The following is a 20145-nucleotide window of genomic DNA, read 5'->3' as shown; positions in this document are numbered from 1 at the left end:
GGAAGGCCTTGAGCGCCAAACGTATCGCCCGTAACTCTAGAAAGTTGATATGAAGCAACCTTTCCTCTGGAGACCAAAGACCTTTGACCTCCAGATCCCCCAGATGAGCACCCCACCCTAGAGTGGATGCATCCGTTATCACTGTGGCCACCGATGGAGGAAGTTGAAAAGGCTTTCCATGTGACAGATTGCCTTCCACGCTCCACCAAGACAGATCCGCTGCAGCTTCTCTGGAGATCCTCACTGACTCCCTGAGATCTCCGTTGTGCTGATACCACTGCCTGCGGAGGCACCACTGGAGTGCCCTCATGTGCCAGCGTGCATGGTTGACCAACAGAATGCAAGAAGCCATCAGAGCGAGCAGACGAAGGACCTTCAGGACTGGAACAACCGCTCCATTGTAAAATAAAGGAATAATTTTCTGTATGTCGCGAATCCTTTGAGGTGGAGGGAATGCACGACATACAGTAGTGTCCAGTACCGCACCTATGAACAGGTTGCGCTGGGAGGGCACCAGGTGAGACTTGGGTACATTTATCGAAAAACCCAACCTGTGTAACAACTGAGTTGTCTCCTGCAAATGAAGGAGCACCTTCTCTGGCGACTCTGCTTTGATGAGCCAGTCGCCCAGATACGGAAATACAGGAATCCCCGATCTTCTGAGATGTGCTGCCACCACTGCCATCACCTTGGTGAAAACTCGAGGCGCAGTAGTAAGTCCAAACGGAAGGACCGCAAACTGGTAGTGTTGCGAACCCACCGTAAAACGGAGATACTTCCTGTGCGACTTCAGGATAGGGATGTGAAAATAAGCATCCTGCAAGTCGATTGACACCATCCAGTCTTCTTCCAATAGCGCTTGAAGAACCTGCGCAAGAGTGAGCATCTTGAACTTTTCTTGTTTCAGATACAAGTTCAAGATCCTGAGATCCAGGATTGGCCGAAGCCTGCCATTCTTCTTGGGGATCAGAAAATACCGGGAGTAGCATCCCTGACCCCTCTCCTGCTCCGGAACCACCTCTATCGCACCTTTTCTGAACAGTGGCAGGACTTCTTCCTGCAGGAGGAGCAGGTGGTCCTCCGAACAATAACCTTGGCAAGGAGGGTAATTGGGAGGAAACTCCCGAAAGGGAAGGGCATACCCATTTTCTACGAGATTGAGAACCCAAAGATCTGATGTAACCGATTCCCAATCTCGTAGAAAATAAGTAAGCCGACCCCCTACCGGACCCGCATGATCCGGAATGGCGGATCTAGGGCTGCTTTGCTGCTGCAGGTGGGGGGTGGATATTAGAGGAAGTAGAGGAGGAAGAGGCTTGACGTCCACGTCCACAACCCTTCTGTCTACCTCTATAAGACTTGTACAGAGGGTTCTGTTGCTGCTGGCCTTGCCTGAAAGGACAAAAGGAAGATCTGCCAAAGCCTCTAAACTTCCTGGTAGCTGTACCTCTTGACTGTAAACCCAAAGATCTAGCCGTCGCCCGGCTATCTTTGAATCTTTCCAGAGCTGTATCTGCTTTCTTTCCAAAGAGACCAACCCCGTCAAAAGGTAAATCCAAAAGAGTAGCCTGTACATCAGTGGAAAACTCTGAAGATTTTAACCAAGCAGCTCTTCTGGTAGCCACTGAAGAACCCATTATCCTAGCCACAGAGTCAGCAGTGTCCATGCCACTCTGATTAAGTTGGCGGGCCGCAGCCTGAGTGTCCAAAACAACTTCATCAAAGTTCTTTCTGTCCTCTTCTGGAAGTTTAGCAGATAATTGTTTGACTGAGTCCATCAAGGCATGCACATATCTGCCAAGCAAACAAGTAGCATTCGTCGATTTTAAGGCCATGCTACCAGAGGAGAAGACTTTCTTTGCGGCCTGATCCAACTTCTTGGAGTCCTTATCTCCAGGAACTTGAGGAAAGGAGCCAACTGATCTATTTGCACAAGCAGCCTGAACCACCAGACTCTCTGGCGAAGGGTGAGATGACAAGAACTCAGGATCTCCAGGAGCCACCCTATAACGTCTCGCCACTGATCTAGACACTGCAGGTGCAGACAAAGGCTTTTTCCAAACCTCCAGAATTGGTTCGGTCAGAGCTTTGGTAAAAGGTAGAGTAGGCTCAATAATAGAAGAGGGTGAATGCAAGACCTCTGTGAGGATATTGGGCTTAAACGCAACTGTTGGTAAAGTTAAGTTTAGCAAATCAGCAGCCTTCCTAATTACCATATGGTATGGAACGACATCCTTGGAGGGTGCATCTGAAACCACAGGTAATCCCCATTCCGGAGAAAGCTCAAGACTGCTAGCAGAATGAAGATCCTCAAAATAATCATCATGCTCATGAAGTTCACCTTCCTCCATTTCAGATTCCACATACTCACGTAGACGCTGGGCTCTACGCCTCGACCACTCCATACGGATCAACGGATTCGGTAACGACTCCGACGGAGTCGGAGCCGGCGTCGACCGAGTAGCCGGAGCAACAGGAGTCAGAGGAACAGGAACCGGCGTCGAGCCTCGATCTGAATTTCGAGGTTGCTCCGGAGTCGGCGAAGCCGTGCGCGGAGTCGATGACCTCGGCGGCGCTGAACCGATCCATGGAGGGTATGGAGTCGGCATGAAGGGTAGAAAAGGCGCCGGTGCATAAGCTTGGGGGACACCCAAGTTGAAAGACAAAGGACCCATAGGACCCGCAGGTGCTCCTGTGGGGTACATTGCCCTCGCATACACTCCATACATAGCATTTAGGAAATGCGATGGATCTTGACCAGGACCAGGAAAGGAAGGGTAAGAACCCAATGGATTTGTAGGAGGCTGAACTGGATTCGGCTCCTCTTGGTCCTTTAGGTTTTCCGGTTTGACCTCCGGAATCGGAGATTGAGGGACCTCCGCGACGTCCTCATGCTCCGAAGACTAACCCGAAGCCGGATTCGGATCCTCCGGATCCGGCGTATGCTCTCGAGATCTTACCGGAGTGGTAGCATCAACAGGACAGGAGATGGAGACACAAAGTCCTTGTGATGCTTTCGAGAAGACTTCTTCTTAGAGTCCGAAGAACCTGAATGATGGTGAGAACCATGCTTCTTCCTCTTATGTCTTTTCTTCGAGGAACCCGAAGCATGTCCAGAAGCCGATTTCGAAGCCGACTCCGATCTGGCCCTCGACCTTGATCGCGACCTCGATCTCGACCTCGACTGCGATTTCGACTTCGGTCTCGATCTGGAGTGTCTCGATCTTGACCTCGAAGATCTATCGGCTTCTTTACCTTTTATCTTGGCCAATAAAAGTTTTGCCTCTCTTTCACGTAGAGCCTTCGGATTCATTTTTGAACAGGATCGACAGCCCTTGACGTCGTGGTTTGATCCCAAACACCATAAACAATCCTCGTGTGGATCAGTAATTGACATCATCCTGGCACACGAGCCACACTGCTTAAATCCCGTCTTCTTCGACGACATCCTCGACGAAGAACAGAGACAGTAACCACAAAAAGAAACAAAATCTCTCTCTGTAACAACAGAAGATCCCTGAAACCGTTAGCGTCGACGACGCAGAAAAAAGGGAACTGATGTCATCACGCCGACGTAGGCCTAATAAGGGGTCGGTGACGTCAGAAGGAGTCGCGCGCGATGCCGCGTTCCTGTGACGTCGCCCACGCCGGCGTGCTACAAAGAAAAATTCTGAACGTTGCTGACGCGAGGGGGATATTCACAAGGTGAGGAATCCACAAGGGAGATGTATCTATCAGAAAATGGGGTCTAGTATTTTCGGTCAATTTCTGTTTTGGTTTGATATTCTTGTATTTTTATAAGTCTCACATATAGTGTGGATTATTAGCAACAGAACAATAACCGGAAATTGTTTCATAGGCACCATCCCAGAACTCGCCCCTTCCCCTTTCATTCTCCCTATTTTTGCCATACATTTTTGGAGGAGGCAGGGCGACTTCAAAACATTTTGCTTAGGTTGGATGGAGGTATGGGGGGGGTCACAGCAAAACAGTTTGAAGACATCTGGTTCAGGTTATGGATGGGTATTATAATGGGGCACAAATGAGAGCTAAAGCCAGTGCGAGTTTTTCCTAGTGCCTGTCAGTGGGTCATAAAAGTGTTCAGAATCATCCAATCATTGGCCCCTCTGCAGAGCTTATAGAGTAACAGGTCACAGGTGTCAATTGTAATACTGTTTGAAAGTGTGTGAAGGAGGTACACAGCAAAAGATTGGAAATGTGTGGAGTTGAACTGTATGGCGTGGAACTGTATGGATAATTAACACCACCTTGTGAAAAGCATCACACCACAGAAGCAACTATGTTTAACAATTACACCAGATGACCTATGCCAAATAGCAAGTATTGAAGAACACACACTCAAAAGCACACATTAAATGCATACAGCCAATATAATTAAGGGTGTTGCTTAAAATCCGCAAGGTAAAAATCTGTGCTTAGCATAGTGTGCCATCCAACTAGTATTCTGCTCCTTCTGTCATTGCATACAGATATATAATACCACAAATAACATTACAAGCAAGGGCTATTTGGTTTGCCAATGTATGTTAGTTGTGTAAGGTAAACAAACAACAAGTATGACTTTGTTGTATGAAATATTGAAAATGATTCAGTTCTAAAAAGATCTGACTGTGAAAGGACAATAACAAGTCTCTCTGAAGTTAGCTCAAAGGCAGTGAAGGGTGGTACTGCTGCAGAGTTAAGAATTTTTATGTACCCTGAGTGCAAAAATGGAGAGCCCGATAGAGACCCGTTTCGGCACCTGCATTTTAGAACTGCTTGTGCTAAGCACTGGCAGGACCCGGCCCATCTAAAGCCCTGCTGCATGGGTAGTCATATTCAGTGTGGCCACAATGTGAGGAAAAATAAAATCAAAGTAAAAAAAATCTACTGATGTGTGTTGAAAAAATAAGGGCAACGAACCCAGGCAAGTGGAGCAAATGAGGCGCAGTGAATACTGACAGGTGAAGAAAAAGATGAGCAGACAACTTTCGGGCAGAAGAAATGGTAACATAGCACCCCATGGTGAATACTGAAAAGTAGATTTAGTCTGGGGGTGAATGGAGGCGGAGAGCACAGTGATGTCAAATATGAATACAAGCAGAGAAAAGTACTGCAGCGAGTTGAAAAAAGGAGGAGCAAAAAGTACTGGGGGCAATGGAGAAAAGGCGGAACGAGTTGCAGCGAAGTCAGTGATGGAATATGAACAGGAGTAGAGGAAGAGTAGGGTATAAAGAATGGGTGCACAAATGGAGGAGCAGAAATATTGAGATGAATGGAGAAGAGGAGGAGCTGAGAGCACAGATGTGAGCAGGATAGCAGCAACCCTGAGTATAGGCAGCACAGAGTACTGCTGCTAAACATATTGCAGAGAGTTGACAGCCATGCTGCTCACAGAGCTAACCTGGGGGCACTCCGTGGAACAATGAGAGGAGAGACTACAGTATAGTAGACCAAGCCAATGCAAACTGTCATGAGATAAAGTCTTAAGACAAGTGGCATCCCATTTATAAAGGAGAGTTAGATGCCACAGGTCGTCCCATTAAGTGGGGCCACTGTAGTGTGGCATGTAGAAATGAGACCAGGAAACTGGAAAAGTTTTCCAAGCATGAACCCACGACTGAGAAAGACAGCAGCCAGGCAAATAATGACTCAAAGGAGCCTCACATTCTAGAATTCCTTTCATGAGATAGAGAATTTAACAACAGTATAATTCCGTAAAGTGGTATACAATAAAAAGAAACTTACTATTAGTAAAATGTTAAACGCCCTTACCACACATCCCCCTTTTAATATAAACAAAAGAAAATTAACACATCAATTAATACAGCAGTGTAAATACTACAGGAGATAACTCGTTTAGACAACATAGGGGCATATTATCAAGCAGGGCGTTGGGCTTGATAATATGCCCTGGAGAATTCCAGTGGAAGCCCATGTTCACACCAGAACATGGGTTTCTATTGGAATTCACAAGGCCATATTATCAAGCCCATTATCGCCGCTTTAGCGGCAGTTTTCTGCCGCTAAAACTGTGATAATTTTTAAAGCCAGGCTTGATAATATGCCCCTCAGTCTCTTAGACGAACAGGAACAGTCCTAACTCTGCTACTGCTCCTACTCCCCCTACATATCCCCTCTCTTTAACAGGAATAATGGCATGAGATTGTAAAACAGAACTTGGTTGAATAGAAACACAATCACCTTGACCTGAAAAGGAAGGGGGGAAGTAGAATTAGTGACAACAGGGGTAGTCAAATCACCAACACCATACCAATTGTCGTTCAAACTATCACTTTTGTTAATAACACGAGTTTTGTGGATAATAACCGTTTGCTCAGATTTAACTTTGACCACACCATTTTTGTTCCACCAACCCTTGTCTTGGAGAAGAACTACCATGCGTGAAACTTTCAACACTCGATCAGGAAAAGACAATTTAGACTGACCTTTGGAAACCCTAATGGGATTTTTAATGAGAACCCAATCTCCAGAACTCAATGGTTTGTCTTTGACATGCATTTGTTTATCATAATCATGTTCATAAGCATCTTGTTTTTGCTTAACTTTTTCTCTGACTTTATTCAAATCTAGGGCAGGACGGTCACACGTGTCCATTAACCATGCTGGGTTGAGTTTGGAGATGGGAGTACAGCCCCTGAGTAAAACATATGGAGAGACACCCGTGGCAATATGTGGTGTTGTATTATATATAATTCCAGACTTTTTGAAAAAAAAAGGAAGCAACGTCCAAACCATTAGCCACAGCAGTCTGGACTCCTTCTTTAAGTAGACAATTGGCACGTTCCACAAGACCATTGGAAGATGGACTATATAAAGGAACTAAAATATGCTTAACATCAAGTTTAGTGAGAAACAAATTGACCTCTTGTGCAATGAAATGGGAACCATTATCAGTTATTATTTCTTTGGGAGTGCCCTCAATACAAAATAGATGCTGTAAAAACAGTACAACTAAGTTGGCATCAGCGTTTTTGAAAAAGGCAAAATAGATCCATTTTGACAAATAATCTATGGCAACAATAAGGAATTTCTTGTCTTTACCAAAAACAGAAAAGGGTCCAGCAAAATCAAGACTGATCTTTTGCCAAGCAGCATTAAGCCATTGAACAGGGCAAAGGGGTGCACTAGAAGTTTTCCAGTGCTTGTCAGAACATAGGCATTGTGGACACTGGTCAATGTGACTTTAAACTTGGTGCAGTATAAATCAGGCATGAGTATTTTATATTTAAGCTTCTTTAATTCCACGTACAGGAAACAGGTGTGTCTCTTCCAGCAGCAGCAACAGTACTGACTGGAATACTAACATCACCTGGCAACATAGCAATACATTCCAACTCTGTGGCAACCTAACAATACATTCTAATAACTCACCAGTTCTATTAAAGAATACATACACAACACCCCCCTCATTATAATAGAACAAGAAGAGAATCTATACATATATATATATATATATATATATATATAAAATAAATATGAACTTACCATTAATATTTTTATCACCTATATAGAGGAAAAATAAATATATATATATATTAATAATGTATTTACATTCACAGATTATCCAACAACAAAATCCTTCAACCACGTCTGTAAATGTCTTTTTTTTCCCACCCCTTCCATCCACCATTTCTCCTCTCTTACTTTCAAAGTTATGTTCAGTAGGTGCATCAAAATTCTGGCAACTAGATCCACCAATATCAGTAGACCAAAGAGGATCTGCAACAGATGTACTTTTGCTTTTCACTTTTGAAAAGCACCCCTCTTTTCAGATTCCACACTTTACCATTTGTTAAACGAACTGCATTCCTAAGAACATCAATTACTCTTTCTGGTTCGTAAAATTGGCTTAAGCCCTTTTTAACCATTATAGGTTTTTTGATTCTTACCCAATCACCAACTTTTACATGGACCATTTTTACATTACTGTGAGCATCATAATATTTTTGACTTTTTTTCTGATTTTCAACCAGTTTTTCCTTGACCACATCAGGAGACCATTCTAAAACACTACTTTCACTTAACGACTTCGGACAAAATCTTCACCTCTCATCATTACAAAAGGAGCTAACCCAGCTGTATAATTTTTGGTTATTCTATATGCCCACACAGCTTTTTTAACAGCTAATTTCCAATCAGCTCCTTCTGAGATTACACCCTGAATAGTTCCTTTCAATACTCTGTTCAATCTTTCATCTGTTCAGTTTCCACTTGGATTATAAAGTGCTGTTGTTTTATGTTTCAAACCAATTCTATGAAAATATGTTTTAGCTGATGAAGAGATTAATTGTACACCATTATCACTTAAAAGAGTGATAGGAATACCTTCAGACAAGAATATGCTATCTAAAATTCTAAAACAGTGTCTGTATCTGCTTTACATACAATATCATTTCATAAAACTTTATTTCGGCATATTTGGCCATAAAAGCACAGTTTAAAATAGTAATTTAACATTTGAATAAAATACAAATAGTTAAAAAGAGAAAAAGGTCTACATCCCACGCTCTGGAGCAACATTTCCACACATCAGCCATCTTGGAAAACAGGGCATAAAGTGCTTGTGCAGTGTACAATTGGAGGTTATTTCCAGGCAATTTTTACTCCATTTTGTGTTACAATTTTAAAATTACGCTACATGTAAAGATGATGCCTAAGAAAACAGAATAGCAATGCAATTACTCAGCCAGCGTATTTGCATCCAGTTATCAACACGGTGTTTTAGGTAAAACCACAAACATTAGGGAGTAGAAATCTATATACATTCAATGTCTGGGAATGTTTAGTCATTAAGAATAATTGAGTTATCTCAACAGCAACCAAATAAATACAGTTAGTGCGAAAATCATCAGTTAAAACATATCATAGAGAATTGTCATTCCTATTTGGAGACTTATTTAAGATGGCTCTACGTGAGCACCACATAGAAAATAAAAAGTGTGAAATTGAAAAAACAATGGGCATGCGCGTGTCAGATTTTGGAATTCTATACAAGTTGCGACAATGTCCCCAATTTCAAACAAAATTGAAGTAGCAATCAAGACCTTGCCTTCCTGTACCCGACAGAAAAATATCACATGGAGCTCGGTCTCATCTACGTTGAGACACGCGGGTCACTCTGCGTTTGTGTTGCCCTCCCACTTTTTTATAAGCAGAAGGACTCCATACCTAAATTGCGGATAAAGCTTCTTAGCCAACAGTTATGTATGTCGTCCAACACTGGTTCTAAAATACATGTTGTTTTTATTTCCAGAAACTCAGCCGTCAGTCTCCCTGCTGAGGGTCTCCTCTCAAGCTGGGTGAGTTAATGGTCTCTATAACTCTCTACCAAGGCTTTTCTGGAAGTTGTTTGGGAGATGTCTTCTGCATTATGCCACAGACTGCCCCTGACCAGGTCCTCACATGATTTCCTGACATACAACAGCCAAGGCATCTTCCCTGCACGTCGCAACCCCATGACCTCAATCAGTTCTTCTCTACAAGAGGCTAATTCAGGGGTGGACCACAGGCGCCGCAAGTATAATATAGGTGTAAGAGCAGCTTCTACCTTACTGGGTCTGATCCCTAGATCCAAACGTAGAGGTGTTAGTGGTGTGCTAGGTGGCAATCCCATGAGTTATCTGGCAAATAGGTTCTCAGTACGGGCTAACTGGCCAGAAGGACAATGGCCCCAGAGTTCTGCTCCATAGAGTGCAGCTGTCCTGGCCTGGGCCTTGTCAATTTCCACCACAGGACTCACCAGTTTTTCAGATACTCTGGGATAGTTTTAAGCCTACTTTTTGGGCTCCCCAATCCATTCTCTCTGTCAATGTGATTCCCAGGTACTCAAATATGGATACCCTCTCTAGGTTACTTCCATCCAGACGAGTGGTGTTACCTACGTTAGAAGCCATGTACTTTGTTTTTTGTAGGTTCATTTCTAGTCCCTGTTGTTTGCAGAAGGCGCTAAAGTTGTTCAGGGTCCTCTGAATTCCCATAGGGGATTTAGCGAGCAGTAGCATATCATCTGCAAACATGAGGTCAGGTATTGTGCGTTTTGCCAGCCTGGGAGCATCAATGTTTGCCCCGGCATTCAATGATTCTATTAAACCATTAATAAAAAGGTAGAAGAGAGTTGGGGCCAGGACACAGCCTTGCCGGACCCTCTCTCGACAGGCAGGGGGGATGAAAGGTTGTAATTTTTGCCACATCTAATTCATGCAAAATTACCCTCATGTAGGCCTTTTAACTGATGGCAAAGATACTCTAGGACTCCCATATCTAATAGAGTTGCCCAGGGTTTATCCCTTAGTACCAGGGGAAAGCTGATTTAAGGGCCACAAATATAAGGTAGAGGCTGCAATCCTCTATGATAACAGTTTTCCAACAGATCATCTGTAGCCTTAGGATCTGGTCAGTTGTTGATATCCTTGCTCGAAACCCGGCTTGGAGGAGGGTAAGAAAGTTATGTTCCTTCATCCAGTTCTGGAGACGCCCCGGTAGGACACATGAAAAAAATGTTGGCTTACATCTATCAGACTAATCGGGCGATAGTTGACAGGTGAAAGCCGGGGGCCCTTTTTATTGACTGGTATTAGTTCGGCCCCTGCCCAGGTGGTGGGAATCGCCATACCTTGGAGAATTGCATTAAACAGGGAAGATAGGTAAGGGGCCCATACAGTCGGAGCAGAAGAGATCACCAGGGATCTTGTCCAGCCCTGCGGCTTTGGCTCGTTTAATCATGCCCAGGGCCTCAGAGACTTCTCTCCGCGAGATCGGTGGCGTTTCCGCTAATATCATGGAAGGGGACTGTAAGGGACTATTCACTAACCCTCTCCCGTCATCAACCCTTGTATATAGTGATTCAAAATGGGCCTTCCATGCTTCTTCAATGATATTATGTTATATGGCTGATTTGCCCTCCAATACAATATCAAAATTAGGCCATTTAGTGCATTAAACATTAAAACAATAATGTACTCATGTAACTCACCAACTGGACCGATGATATCTATCGCAACGTTTTCCCAAGGTTGATTTAGAATTTCTCCTACTAACATGGGAGGTCTCAAGGTGTGGAACGTCTTATCAGCCGCAGAACATACAACACAGTTGTCCAAAAATGTTTCAACTGCTTTATCTAAGGAAGGCCACCAAAACCTTTGTTTTACTATATTCTTTGTCCTTACTATCCCAACACTTCCTTCATGGCATAAACTTAAAATCCAACTCTGCATGCCCTCAGGTGGAATAACTTTACAACCTCTGTAAACTATGTTATTTTCTATAGATAGTTCTGATCTGACTTCCCAATAGGCTTTACAATCTTTTTTGTTTTTAACATAACATTTTATTTAGAAAACAGAGTCACTAAATCAGTCACAAGGAGAATCATACAAATATAGCAGGTTACACAGCAGCCATAATGATACATTAACACACATTTCATGAGGTAGGCCCATCTCGGGTCATTGCCAGTTCAAATGTTGGAGATTCACACAATTCACCCCGGTATCTGTTCCAGTGCCCCCATTTCTTGTCCCATTTCTTGGGGCAGCCCCTAATCTTGTATATCGTTTTTTCAGCCAACATGCAGCGGTCCATTTCTGCCACTCAACCCACCACTAGCGGCCTCTCGGGGGAACCCCACTTCATAGCAATGGATCGTTTAGCCAGTAGGAAGGCCAGTGCTGCCCATTGTAGTTCCAGTTCGTTGTGGTCTGTGGCCCCCCATATGTTGAGGACACTCCCTTTTGGCGATAGTAGGACCGGTTTTCCCAGAGAGGCACTCATTTTACGTATTACCCCAGTCCAGAATTGTTGCACCCTCGGGCATTCCCATAGGATGTGTTAAAAGGTGCCTGGCAGTCCACACCCTCTGAGGCATAAAAGGTGCCTGGCAGTCCACACCCTCTGAGGCATAGCGTGTCTGGGCGTCTACCAATTTTAGCTAGCGTAAGGGCGTACATATATGTTCTTTGTAGCACTTTCAGTTGGATTCATCGGAACCGATGGTTGATTGCCGACTCCCTAGGTGACATTAGCGCTGCCCACCATTCCTCCTCCTCCAGAGGACCCAGGTCGACCTCCCAGTTGACCCCGTAGGGATGATAAGGTGTCGGGGAGGTTGTTGCAGAGCTTACGATAGGTGAGGGATATGGCCTTCTCAGGGAGAGGTTCCGGACAATAGCCTGTCCTCTAGGGGGAGCTTTCAGGTATTGAAGTGAGGTCTGGGATGGCAGTGAGAAGGGCATGTTTGATTTGAAGATATCGAAATTGTTCAGTTTGAGCCAGGGAGTGTTTGGCTTGCAGGTCCTTGAATGTCAGTATCTTGCCCTTATGCACTAAGTCGCACACTGTGGAGAGCCCAATCATGTCCCATTTGTCGAAACCCTGAAGGAAACATAGGGAGCCCAACTGTTGCGCTGACCACAACGGAGTCGCTTTGGTAATTTTGTGCGACCACCCCAAACTCCTGTTGGCTTTATGCCAGATGGCGATGGTGTGGGCCATGGGCCCCACATACCGTTTCCTAGTTGGTTTACTGTATAAGGCCCCCATGTACCCTTCTCGTCCGGTCTGACTCCTGTCAAGTAGGAAGACCGGGTTCAGGAGGGAGCCATGAATCCAGTGATTGCTGGCCACTAGTTGGGACGACCAATAATAAAGGCGCAAGTTGGGCAGGGCTATACCTCCGTCGTACCAGCTTTGGGTGAGTTTATGGAGGGCTATATGGGCTGCACTTCCGTCCCACAATAGTTGACGTATGTCACTTTCTACAGCACCAAAATAGGAGTCAGGGATTTGAAAGGGACAGTTTTGTAGGGCGTATAGGAAACGCGGTAGCGCTAGCATTTTAAATAGAGCTGCCCTGCTAGACAGTGATAGGGGGAGAGAAAGCCAGTGTGCCACGTCCCTGTGCAGCCTTCGCAGGGGGCCCATCAGGTTCCTGTCATGGAACACCGCAGGGTCCGAAGTGACGAATATACCCAGGTATTTAAAACCGTCTGGAGCCACCGTGATGGTAAATCCCTTGGGCAGCTTGGGCATGGGGCCATGCAGCATATATAGTGACGATTTAGTCCAGTTGATCGAGTAGCCCGAGTATTTACCGAAGTTGGTGAGGACGTGAAATAGGCTGTTAATGGAAGAAAGGGGGGAAGCTACCTACACCAGGATGTCATCGGCATATAGAGATATCTTGTCAGTTATCTCGTCGGTCCATTGGAGGCCTCTGATGGACACGTCCGTACGCAGCCAGTGGGCCAGGGGTTCCAGAGTAAGGGCAAACAGTAGTGGCGACAGGGGAAAGCCCTGCCGGGTCCCCTGCAGATGTGGAATTGCCGAGAAGTGTGATTGTTGACTCGCACCTGACCCATTAAATCAGTATACTAGAGTTGCACCCATTGAATAAATTTGGGTCCAAAGCCGAATCTACGAAGGACCTCAAAATGATAGGACCACTCGATCGAATCAAACGCCATCGTGGCGTCAAGGGATAAGATGGCGGCATCTTGTTGAATAATAGACTGCCGGCTCAGAACGTTGTTGACTCGTCGCAGATTGAGGGCCATGTTGCGTCCCGGGAGAAAACCCGATTGGTCGTCATTGATTAAGGAGGGAAGCACGAGAAGTAGACGGGCAGCCAGTAATTTGGCCAGGATCTTGGCCTCTGCACTGATGAGAGAGATCGGTCTATTAGACCCGAAATCAGAGGGTGGTTTGTTTGGTTTAAGGATGACTGCTATGGAGGCCAGCCGTTGGGGGGGAGGCAGGATGCCCCCCTCCCTACTTTCCTCCAGCATGTTCTTCAAGTAGGGGACCACACCAGGGGCCATGGCCTTCAGGAATTCAATGGGGACGCCATTGGGACCCATGGCCTTACCGGAGTTAACGCTAAAAATTCCTGTAGTGAGCTCGTCTATAGTTATGTCTGCGTCTAATGTCTCTATGTCGGACTCTGATAGGGTAGGTAGGCTCATTTCTTCCAGCAATTGTCTGGAATCTTCCGAGGAGTAGTGCGCCCTTGCGGTGTAGGCGGACTCTAGATGGGCTTTACAATCTTTTGACAGAAACTCTTTTTTAGGCCACCCTGTCACTGACCATGTCCTGAGTGATGTAATATGTGACGTCATCAGCAGTGCATTGCACGCGCAAGTTATAGTGAGTCCACTCCCTGACCAATCGGGATTTGTACCTGGCAGGGCTACTTCCCACAATTTGCGCACCTTTTTTTCTGTCCTCAACTCGGTGCATGAAGACCTGCCGATGGCAGCCGTATTCTTAGACGCCACCAAGGCATTTGACTCCTTGGAATGGGACTATGTGTTCCGAGTTCTGGAGAGAATGGGATTCCCGACGATCTTCATCGCCTGGATTCGCCTCCTATATGAACGACCTATGGCCACGGCCCTTATCAATGGTAAACTGTCTATTACATTCCCAATCACGAGGGGGACTAGACAGGGTTGCCCCCTTTCCCCGCTCCTATTTGCCATCGCCACGGAACCCCTAGCCGCTAAACTGAGACAACATCACAAGAATAGTGCGCTTCGATGCTTTCAGCGTCAAATCTTGATTTCGCTTTATGCTGATGATATTACTTTATACATACGAGATCCTAGTGTAAACCTTAACCCCATCCTCCGGGAATTTGTGCGCTTCGGCAGACTGTCAGGGGTACAAATTAATTGGAGTAAATCCTGCATCTTTCCACTGACGCCTTCGACTGTGCAATTCGAATTGGACTTCCCTCTTGCCTGGAGCGAAGGGGATTTTAAATATCTGGGGATCCACATAGAGCAGAACAGAGAGGAACTTATGCGCGCCAACTATGGCACTGCCATGAATCGCATAATGGACAATGTTGAACGTTGGATCACCTTGCCCTTGTCAATGGCGGGCAGAACCTCCCTGATAAAAATGGTAATCCTCCCAAAACTGCTATACCTCTTTATGAACATCCCGTTTTATCCGGGTAGATCCTTCTTTAGCCAGCTTCGGTCTGAACTCATTAAGCTAGTGTGGGGGGGAAAGTCGCCTCGGCTCAAATGGAAGACATTAACACGCCCCTATGCGCATGGTGGTTTTGGGGTGCCACATTTTGAATTATACTATCAAGCAGCACAAGCCCATTATGCCTATTTTTGGATACACCAGCCCAGATACATGCCCCAATTAGCCGCTGAGCACTGGTTAGCCCATCCTATCCCTATTGACGGTGCACTCTACACAGAAGTGCCTGGCAGGGACAAAACACCTACGACTGTACTGAGCACGGTCACTGCATGGGCCCGAATACTGACTAAATTGGGCCGGACGTTCTTATATGCTCCGTCATTACCGTTGAGCTACCATCCGACCATGCCCCTATTACAAGAACCAGGTTTCCGCAAACTACTACAAAAGATACGAATATCAACCTGGGGTGATCTATACCGCGACGGTACGTTCTGCACCATGGCACAATTATATGAGGGGATACATCCAAACCCGCTAGAGGTGTTCCTTTATATTCGGCTCCGTCAAGGAATGAAAGCCATTACACCTGACTTTCCACAGGAACCGGAGGTATTGACCCCCTTACAAACCCTGCTCCAACTAGATGCTCCATATCGACTGGTATCGACGATATATAGGGCGCTCCATACACAGATAGACTACGTGACCTTACCGGCGAGGCAGAAATGGGACCAGGAGCTTGACTCCCCTCTTACGGACAGGCAATGGGTATTCTCCCTTCAACATACAGAACGCATCTCGGCTAGTAGTAGACACAGAATCATACATTATAAATTAATACACCGCCTATACTATACTCCAGTCCGAATGTGCAGATTGCAATTACGAGATACGGACACATGTGATAGATGTCACACCGCTGGGGCGGACTTCTTACATCTCGCATGGGCGTGTGACGCAGTCAACCAATATTGGACACAGGTGATAACTGCGCTTTCTGAGATGATTCACACTGAGATCAGTCCATCCCCGGTCCTGGCACTACTGGGATATGTAGAACCCATACCAGCGACACACCGCAGATTTATAGCACTGGCCCTTTTGATGGCCAAAAGGAGAGTGGCGTGTCGGTGGGGCAGAGGCAGAGCCCCTAAATTTAAAGACTGGTTGAATGATCTAACATATTGTCAGGACCAATTAAATATATATTCAGAATTATTGCCACTTGCTTCCAGGCCATGTGACATTTGGGCCCCACTGAGGGGATACCTTGCCAAGAATGATACACACTCTATGGAGGGACACCCGCCCACCGACCCGCCCGGCCCCAAGGGTTAGGTGCGATGGTGCTCTGTTCATGCGAGATGCCACTATGTGCCTAATATTGAGAGGTAGGAGGGACACCATTGGCAACTGATACACATACGCACAACATGTTACATACTCTGAAGTAACTGCTGAGGCTGTTTTTTTTACGCCCGATGTGTCCTATTGCATTATTGAAGACTTTAAAGACTCACGTTAGTTGGAACTGAGATCAAAATATGTTACGGACTGTTATTGACTATCTTGCCTGCTTAGACTGATGTACCTGCCTTGATGTATCTGTTAGAAATGTGCTATCTCGCTATCCCTGAACTGTCTTGATTCTAATGTGCCAGTGTTCTACCTGTATCACAGTAATGCATTTTTCTTTTTTTTCCCCCAAGTTTGTGATGCGAGTTTGTATGTCTGCCAAAACGTGCAAAAAATAAAGTTAAAAAAAAAAAAAAAAAAAAGTTATAGTGAGTCCAACTAACTATAACGTGGGAATTTCAATGTTTTATGCGAGTAAAACTTCAAGCTAACTATAACTGGTGTGAAACCTATGTTTTTTTCAGTGAATTTAATAGGTTTTTTAAATGCTAATTCCTAACTATAACTGGTGTGAAACCTATGGTTTTTTCAGTGAATTTCAATGTTTTTTAATAGCAAATCTCTATAGGTATGAAAAGTAATATTTTTTATAATGAATTTTATATTGTATAATTATGTAATAGTTTTAAATTTTTTTTTTTGCCACGGAGCGCTCCCGGGGCGCATACGATCGCGCAACGTCTCGACGCGCTTACGTTACGGTGCACGCCTACGGGCGCGCCCCGGGGCGCATAGCGTAAGCGCGTTGGGTCATGTGATCTGAAAATAACACTTTTCATTGGTGCAGAACAGTTTTGTTTTCCAAATGATGAAAGCCCCCACCTTTTTTCCTTATTCTGACTTTGTCCTTTGACTGAGGAAGACCTATTTGGAGTTCTCTCTAATCTTTTCTAGTTTAAAATGGCTACATTAGCAGCAGCAGCTGGAGCATCTGCCCCACCACCACCACCACCATCAAAAAAGACTACCAGAAGATTACATTGGTGGTCAAGAGGAAGAGGAGGAGGATGATGAAGAGGAGGAACAGACAAGGCATTTCCTGCCTGAAGATAAACAGCCCTACAAACCAAAAGAGCACTTTATATGGGAGTTCTACAAAATCCCAAGGGGTTTTAAAAAAGTCAACGCTGCAAAGGTGACTTGTCTGATTTGTGGTGCTGAGCTGTCCAGGGGGAACCCTAACAAAAAATATTCCTTCGGGAATCATACCATGATTCGCCACATGATGCGTTTGCATCCAAACAACTATTCTAATGCAGAGTTAAGGGACCTCTGCAGTAAGCTACCCCCATCAAAATCTAGACCCTCAACATCCAAACAACCCACTCCATCGGGTCCGGGGGCAAGAGACACAATGCCTACCATTCAGCCCAAGTTTGCCGATTTCAAAATCGTGTGCAAATATTGTGGCAAGACACTTTGCTATGGTGAGCAAAGTATAGAACTTATCATCGTTGCTGGTGATAACCATAAGTGCCCGAGAAAACCCTAAATGTTCCTGTTTTTTTTGTTGCTCCAGTTGAGCCATTTAGAATTCCCTGTTTTTTGTTTCTCCCCATAAAAAATACAAAAAAAATATAAAACTGTTCAGAAAAGCCAAAAAAAGTACAAAATGTTCAAAAAAACATTAAAAAAAATATAAAACAACAAAAAGAAAAAAAACAGTTCTTTTTAGAACTACCTTTAATTTATAAAAATAAACCTATATTTTTAAAGAATCTCTGTCAATCTTTTTTCTGCAGGGTACGCGTACCGGTACGTGCACCGGGGCGCGCACCGAGGCGCGCACCAAAAAAAAAAGAAAAAAAAAATTAATGAAGGAGTTAGCATGAGGGAAGAACACAAAGAGAGTAATGTTAAGAGAAAGAGAGCTAGAGGGAGAAACACAGAGGGATTGTTTATTACATAGTAAAAAACAGAGAAGGTGTAATAGGGTGAAAGTGAGAAAAGTAAAATAAATAAGGGAGCGAAAGAAGGGAAGAGAGAGGAAGAAGACTAAAGTAGAGATAGTGGGAGAATGTGAGTGGATTTTGAAAGAAAAACAAAGGACAGTAAAAAATGGGGAATGAAGGGTAGTGACGGAACCGGGATAAATGAACAATGGTGAGGGAGGGTGAGAAAAGAGCAGTTAGTGTAAGTAAAGAGGGGTGAAAGAGGGTGAAAAATTGAATTAGGATAAGACATGGGGAGTGACAAAGAGAATGGACAGAGAGAGAGTAAAGGAAACAGTGCCTGAATGGGTCTGAGTGAAACAGCAAAGAAAGGTAAGTAATGCAGTGTGTGTGACTTATAGTGAGTCAGTGGGTGTAGGTCGGGGTGTGGGTGTGTAAGGTGTGTCTGTGGGTGTGGGTGTGTGGGGTGTTTCGGTGTGGGTGGAGGTGAGGGTGTGTGAGATATGTGTGAGGGGTGTGTGGGTGTGGGGGGTATGTGTGTGGGATGTATGTGTGTGTATGGAATGTGTGTGTGTGTGTGTGAGGAGTGTGTGTGGGGGGTGTGTGTGTGTATGAGATGTGTGTGTGGTGTGTGTGTGGAGTGTATGTCAGAGGTGTGTGTATGTGTTGGGAGGGGGATGAGGTGTGTGTGTAGGAGAGAAGTAAATAATTAAGAAAAACAGACTGAGTGAAGAAGCAAAGGAAGGGAACAGAGGGTAAGTGAAGTAAAGAATAGGGACTGAAAGAAGTTGAATATGAGAGGGGAAATAGGGAAAGGGGAGTAAACATGGAGAATAAGAATAAGTGAGGGAAGCAGAGTAAAGAAACAGGAGTGAGGTTGGTTGAGAAAATATTAGTGAGGTTAAAGCAAAGGGTGATGACAAACTAAATTTTTACTTACCATATAATAAATGTAACTTTAATTAAATTTTTTTACTACACTTTGTATCTGTGAAAGAGAGAAGAAAAAATAAGTTATAATTAGTCAAATATGTATTTTAAATTAAAAGATACAAATGAAGAGGTTAAAAATCATAACAGTGTATTTAGAAATAAAGAAGAGTGAAGGACACAGAAAGGGAAATAAAGTAAGGTAGAAGGACAAAAAGAGAGACAAAGAAATAGAAGGAGAGCAAATTACTAAGAGTAAGGCATATAGATTCACTGACAGAGAGGAAGAGAAGAACAGAGAAATGAACTGAAGGTAAGAAAGATACTAAAACAATGTGAGTTAGCAAAACTAAGTCAGGAAACAGTAGTAAGTAAAAAGATAATGACAGAGACGGAAAAGTCTAATTAAGGATGCATTTAGAAGAATGAGGAATAGAAGATAACTGAGAGTAAGTGAAGAACAGTCATAGAGTGGAGGGATGAAGGGAGAGAGGATAATACACAACGACTGAGGGAAATGGAGTGAGTAAGTTAGTAGACAGACACACTAAGAGAAAAACTGAGTGAGGTGGAGTACAATGAGTGAGCAAAGGAAATGAGTAAGGGAGCAAAAAAAGGAAAGAGAGGAGAAGACGACTAAAACAGTGGTACTGAGAGAAAATAATTTGGTGATGAAAGTAAAGTGAAGGACATTGAAAGAAAGGAAATGAGGGATAGTAATGGAACCAGAGTAAAAGAAATGGGATGAAGAACGATGACAGAGGAGCAGTGAAGTGATAGAAGGTAGATAAACACAAGTGAACATAACACAAGGAGAGTGAGGCACTGAGGACATAGAGGTAGTGAACGAAAAATAGAGAGAAGAGGTCAAAAGAAAGGAGCAAACAAAGATAAGCGAGGGAGAGTGGGTGATTTATAGTGATAGAGTGCGACAATACTGCTG

The 20145-nt window shown here is 44.4% G+C and overlaps 1 protein-coding gene across 5 annotated transcripts in view; it reads right to left on the bottom strand.

Annotated features, from left to right (window-relative positions):
- The window catches only part of LOC144770772 (phospholipase A2 inhibitor gamma subunit B-like), a 686557-nt gene that overhangs the window by 313527 nt on the left and 352885 nt on the right, over window positions 1-20145 (bottom strand). For 2 of the 5 annotated variants that reach the window (XM_078655520.1, XM_078655519.1), the window contains exon 4: window positions 7510-7527. The exons of the other annotated variants lie outside the window; for them this stretch is intronic. In XM_078655520.1, the coding sequence (XP_078511646.1) occupies window positions 7510-7527 (18 nt within the window). The remainder of the gene's footprint in view (window positions 1-7509; window positions 7528-20145) is intronic. 5 annotated transcript variants of the gene reach the window in all.

Source organism: Lissotriton helveticus, chromosome 7, assembly GCF_964261635.1.
Source record: "Lissotriton helveticus chromosome 7, aLisHel1.1, whole genome shotgun sequence".
NCBI lineage: Eukaryota > Metazoa > Chordata > Amphibia > Caudata > Salamandridae > Lissotriton > Lissotriton helveticus.
The sequence above is the reverse complement of the archived record's forward strand: the minus strand, read 5'-3'. Positions and strand labels throughout refer to the sequence as shown.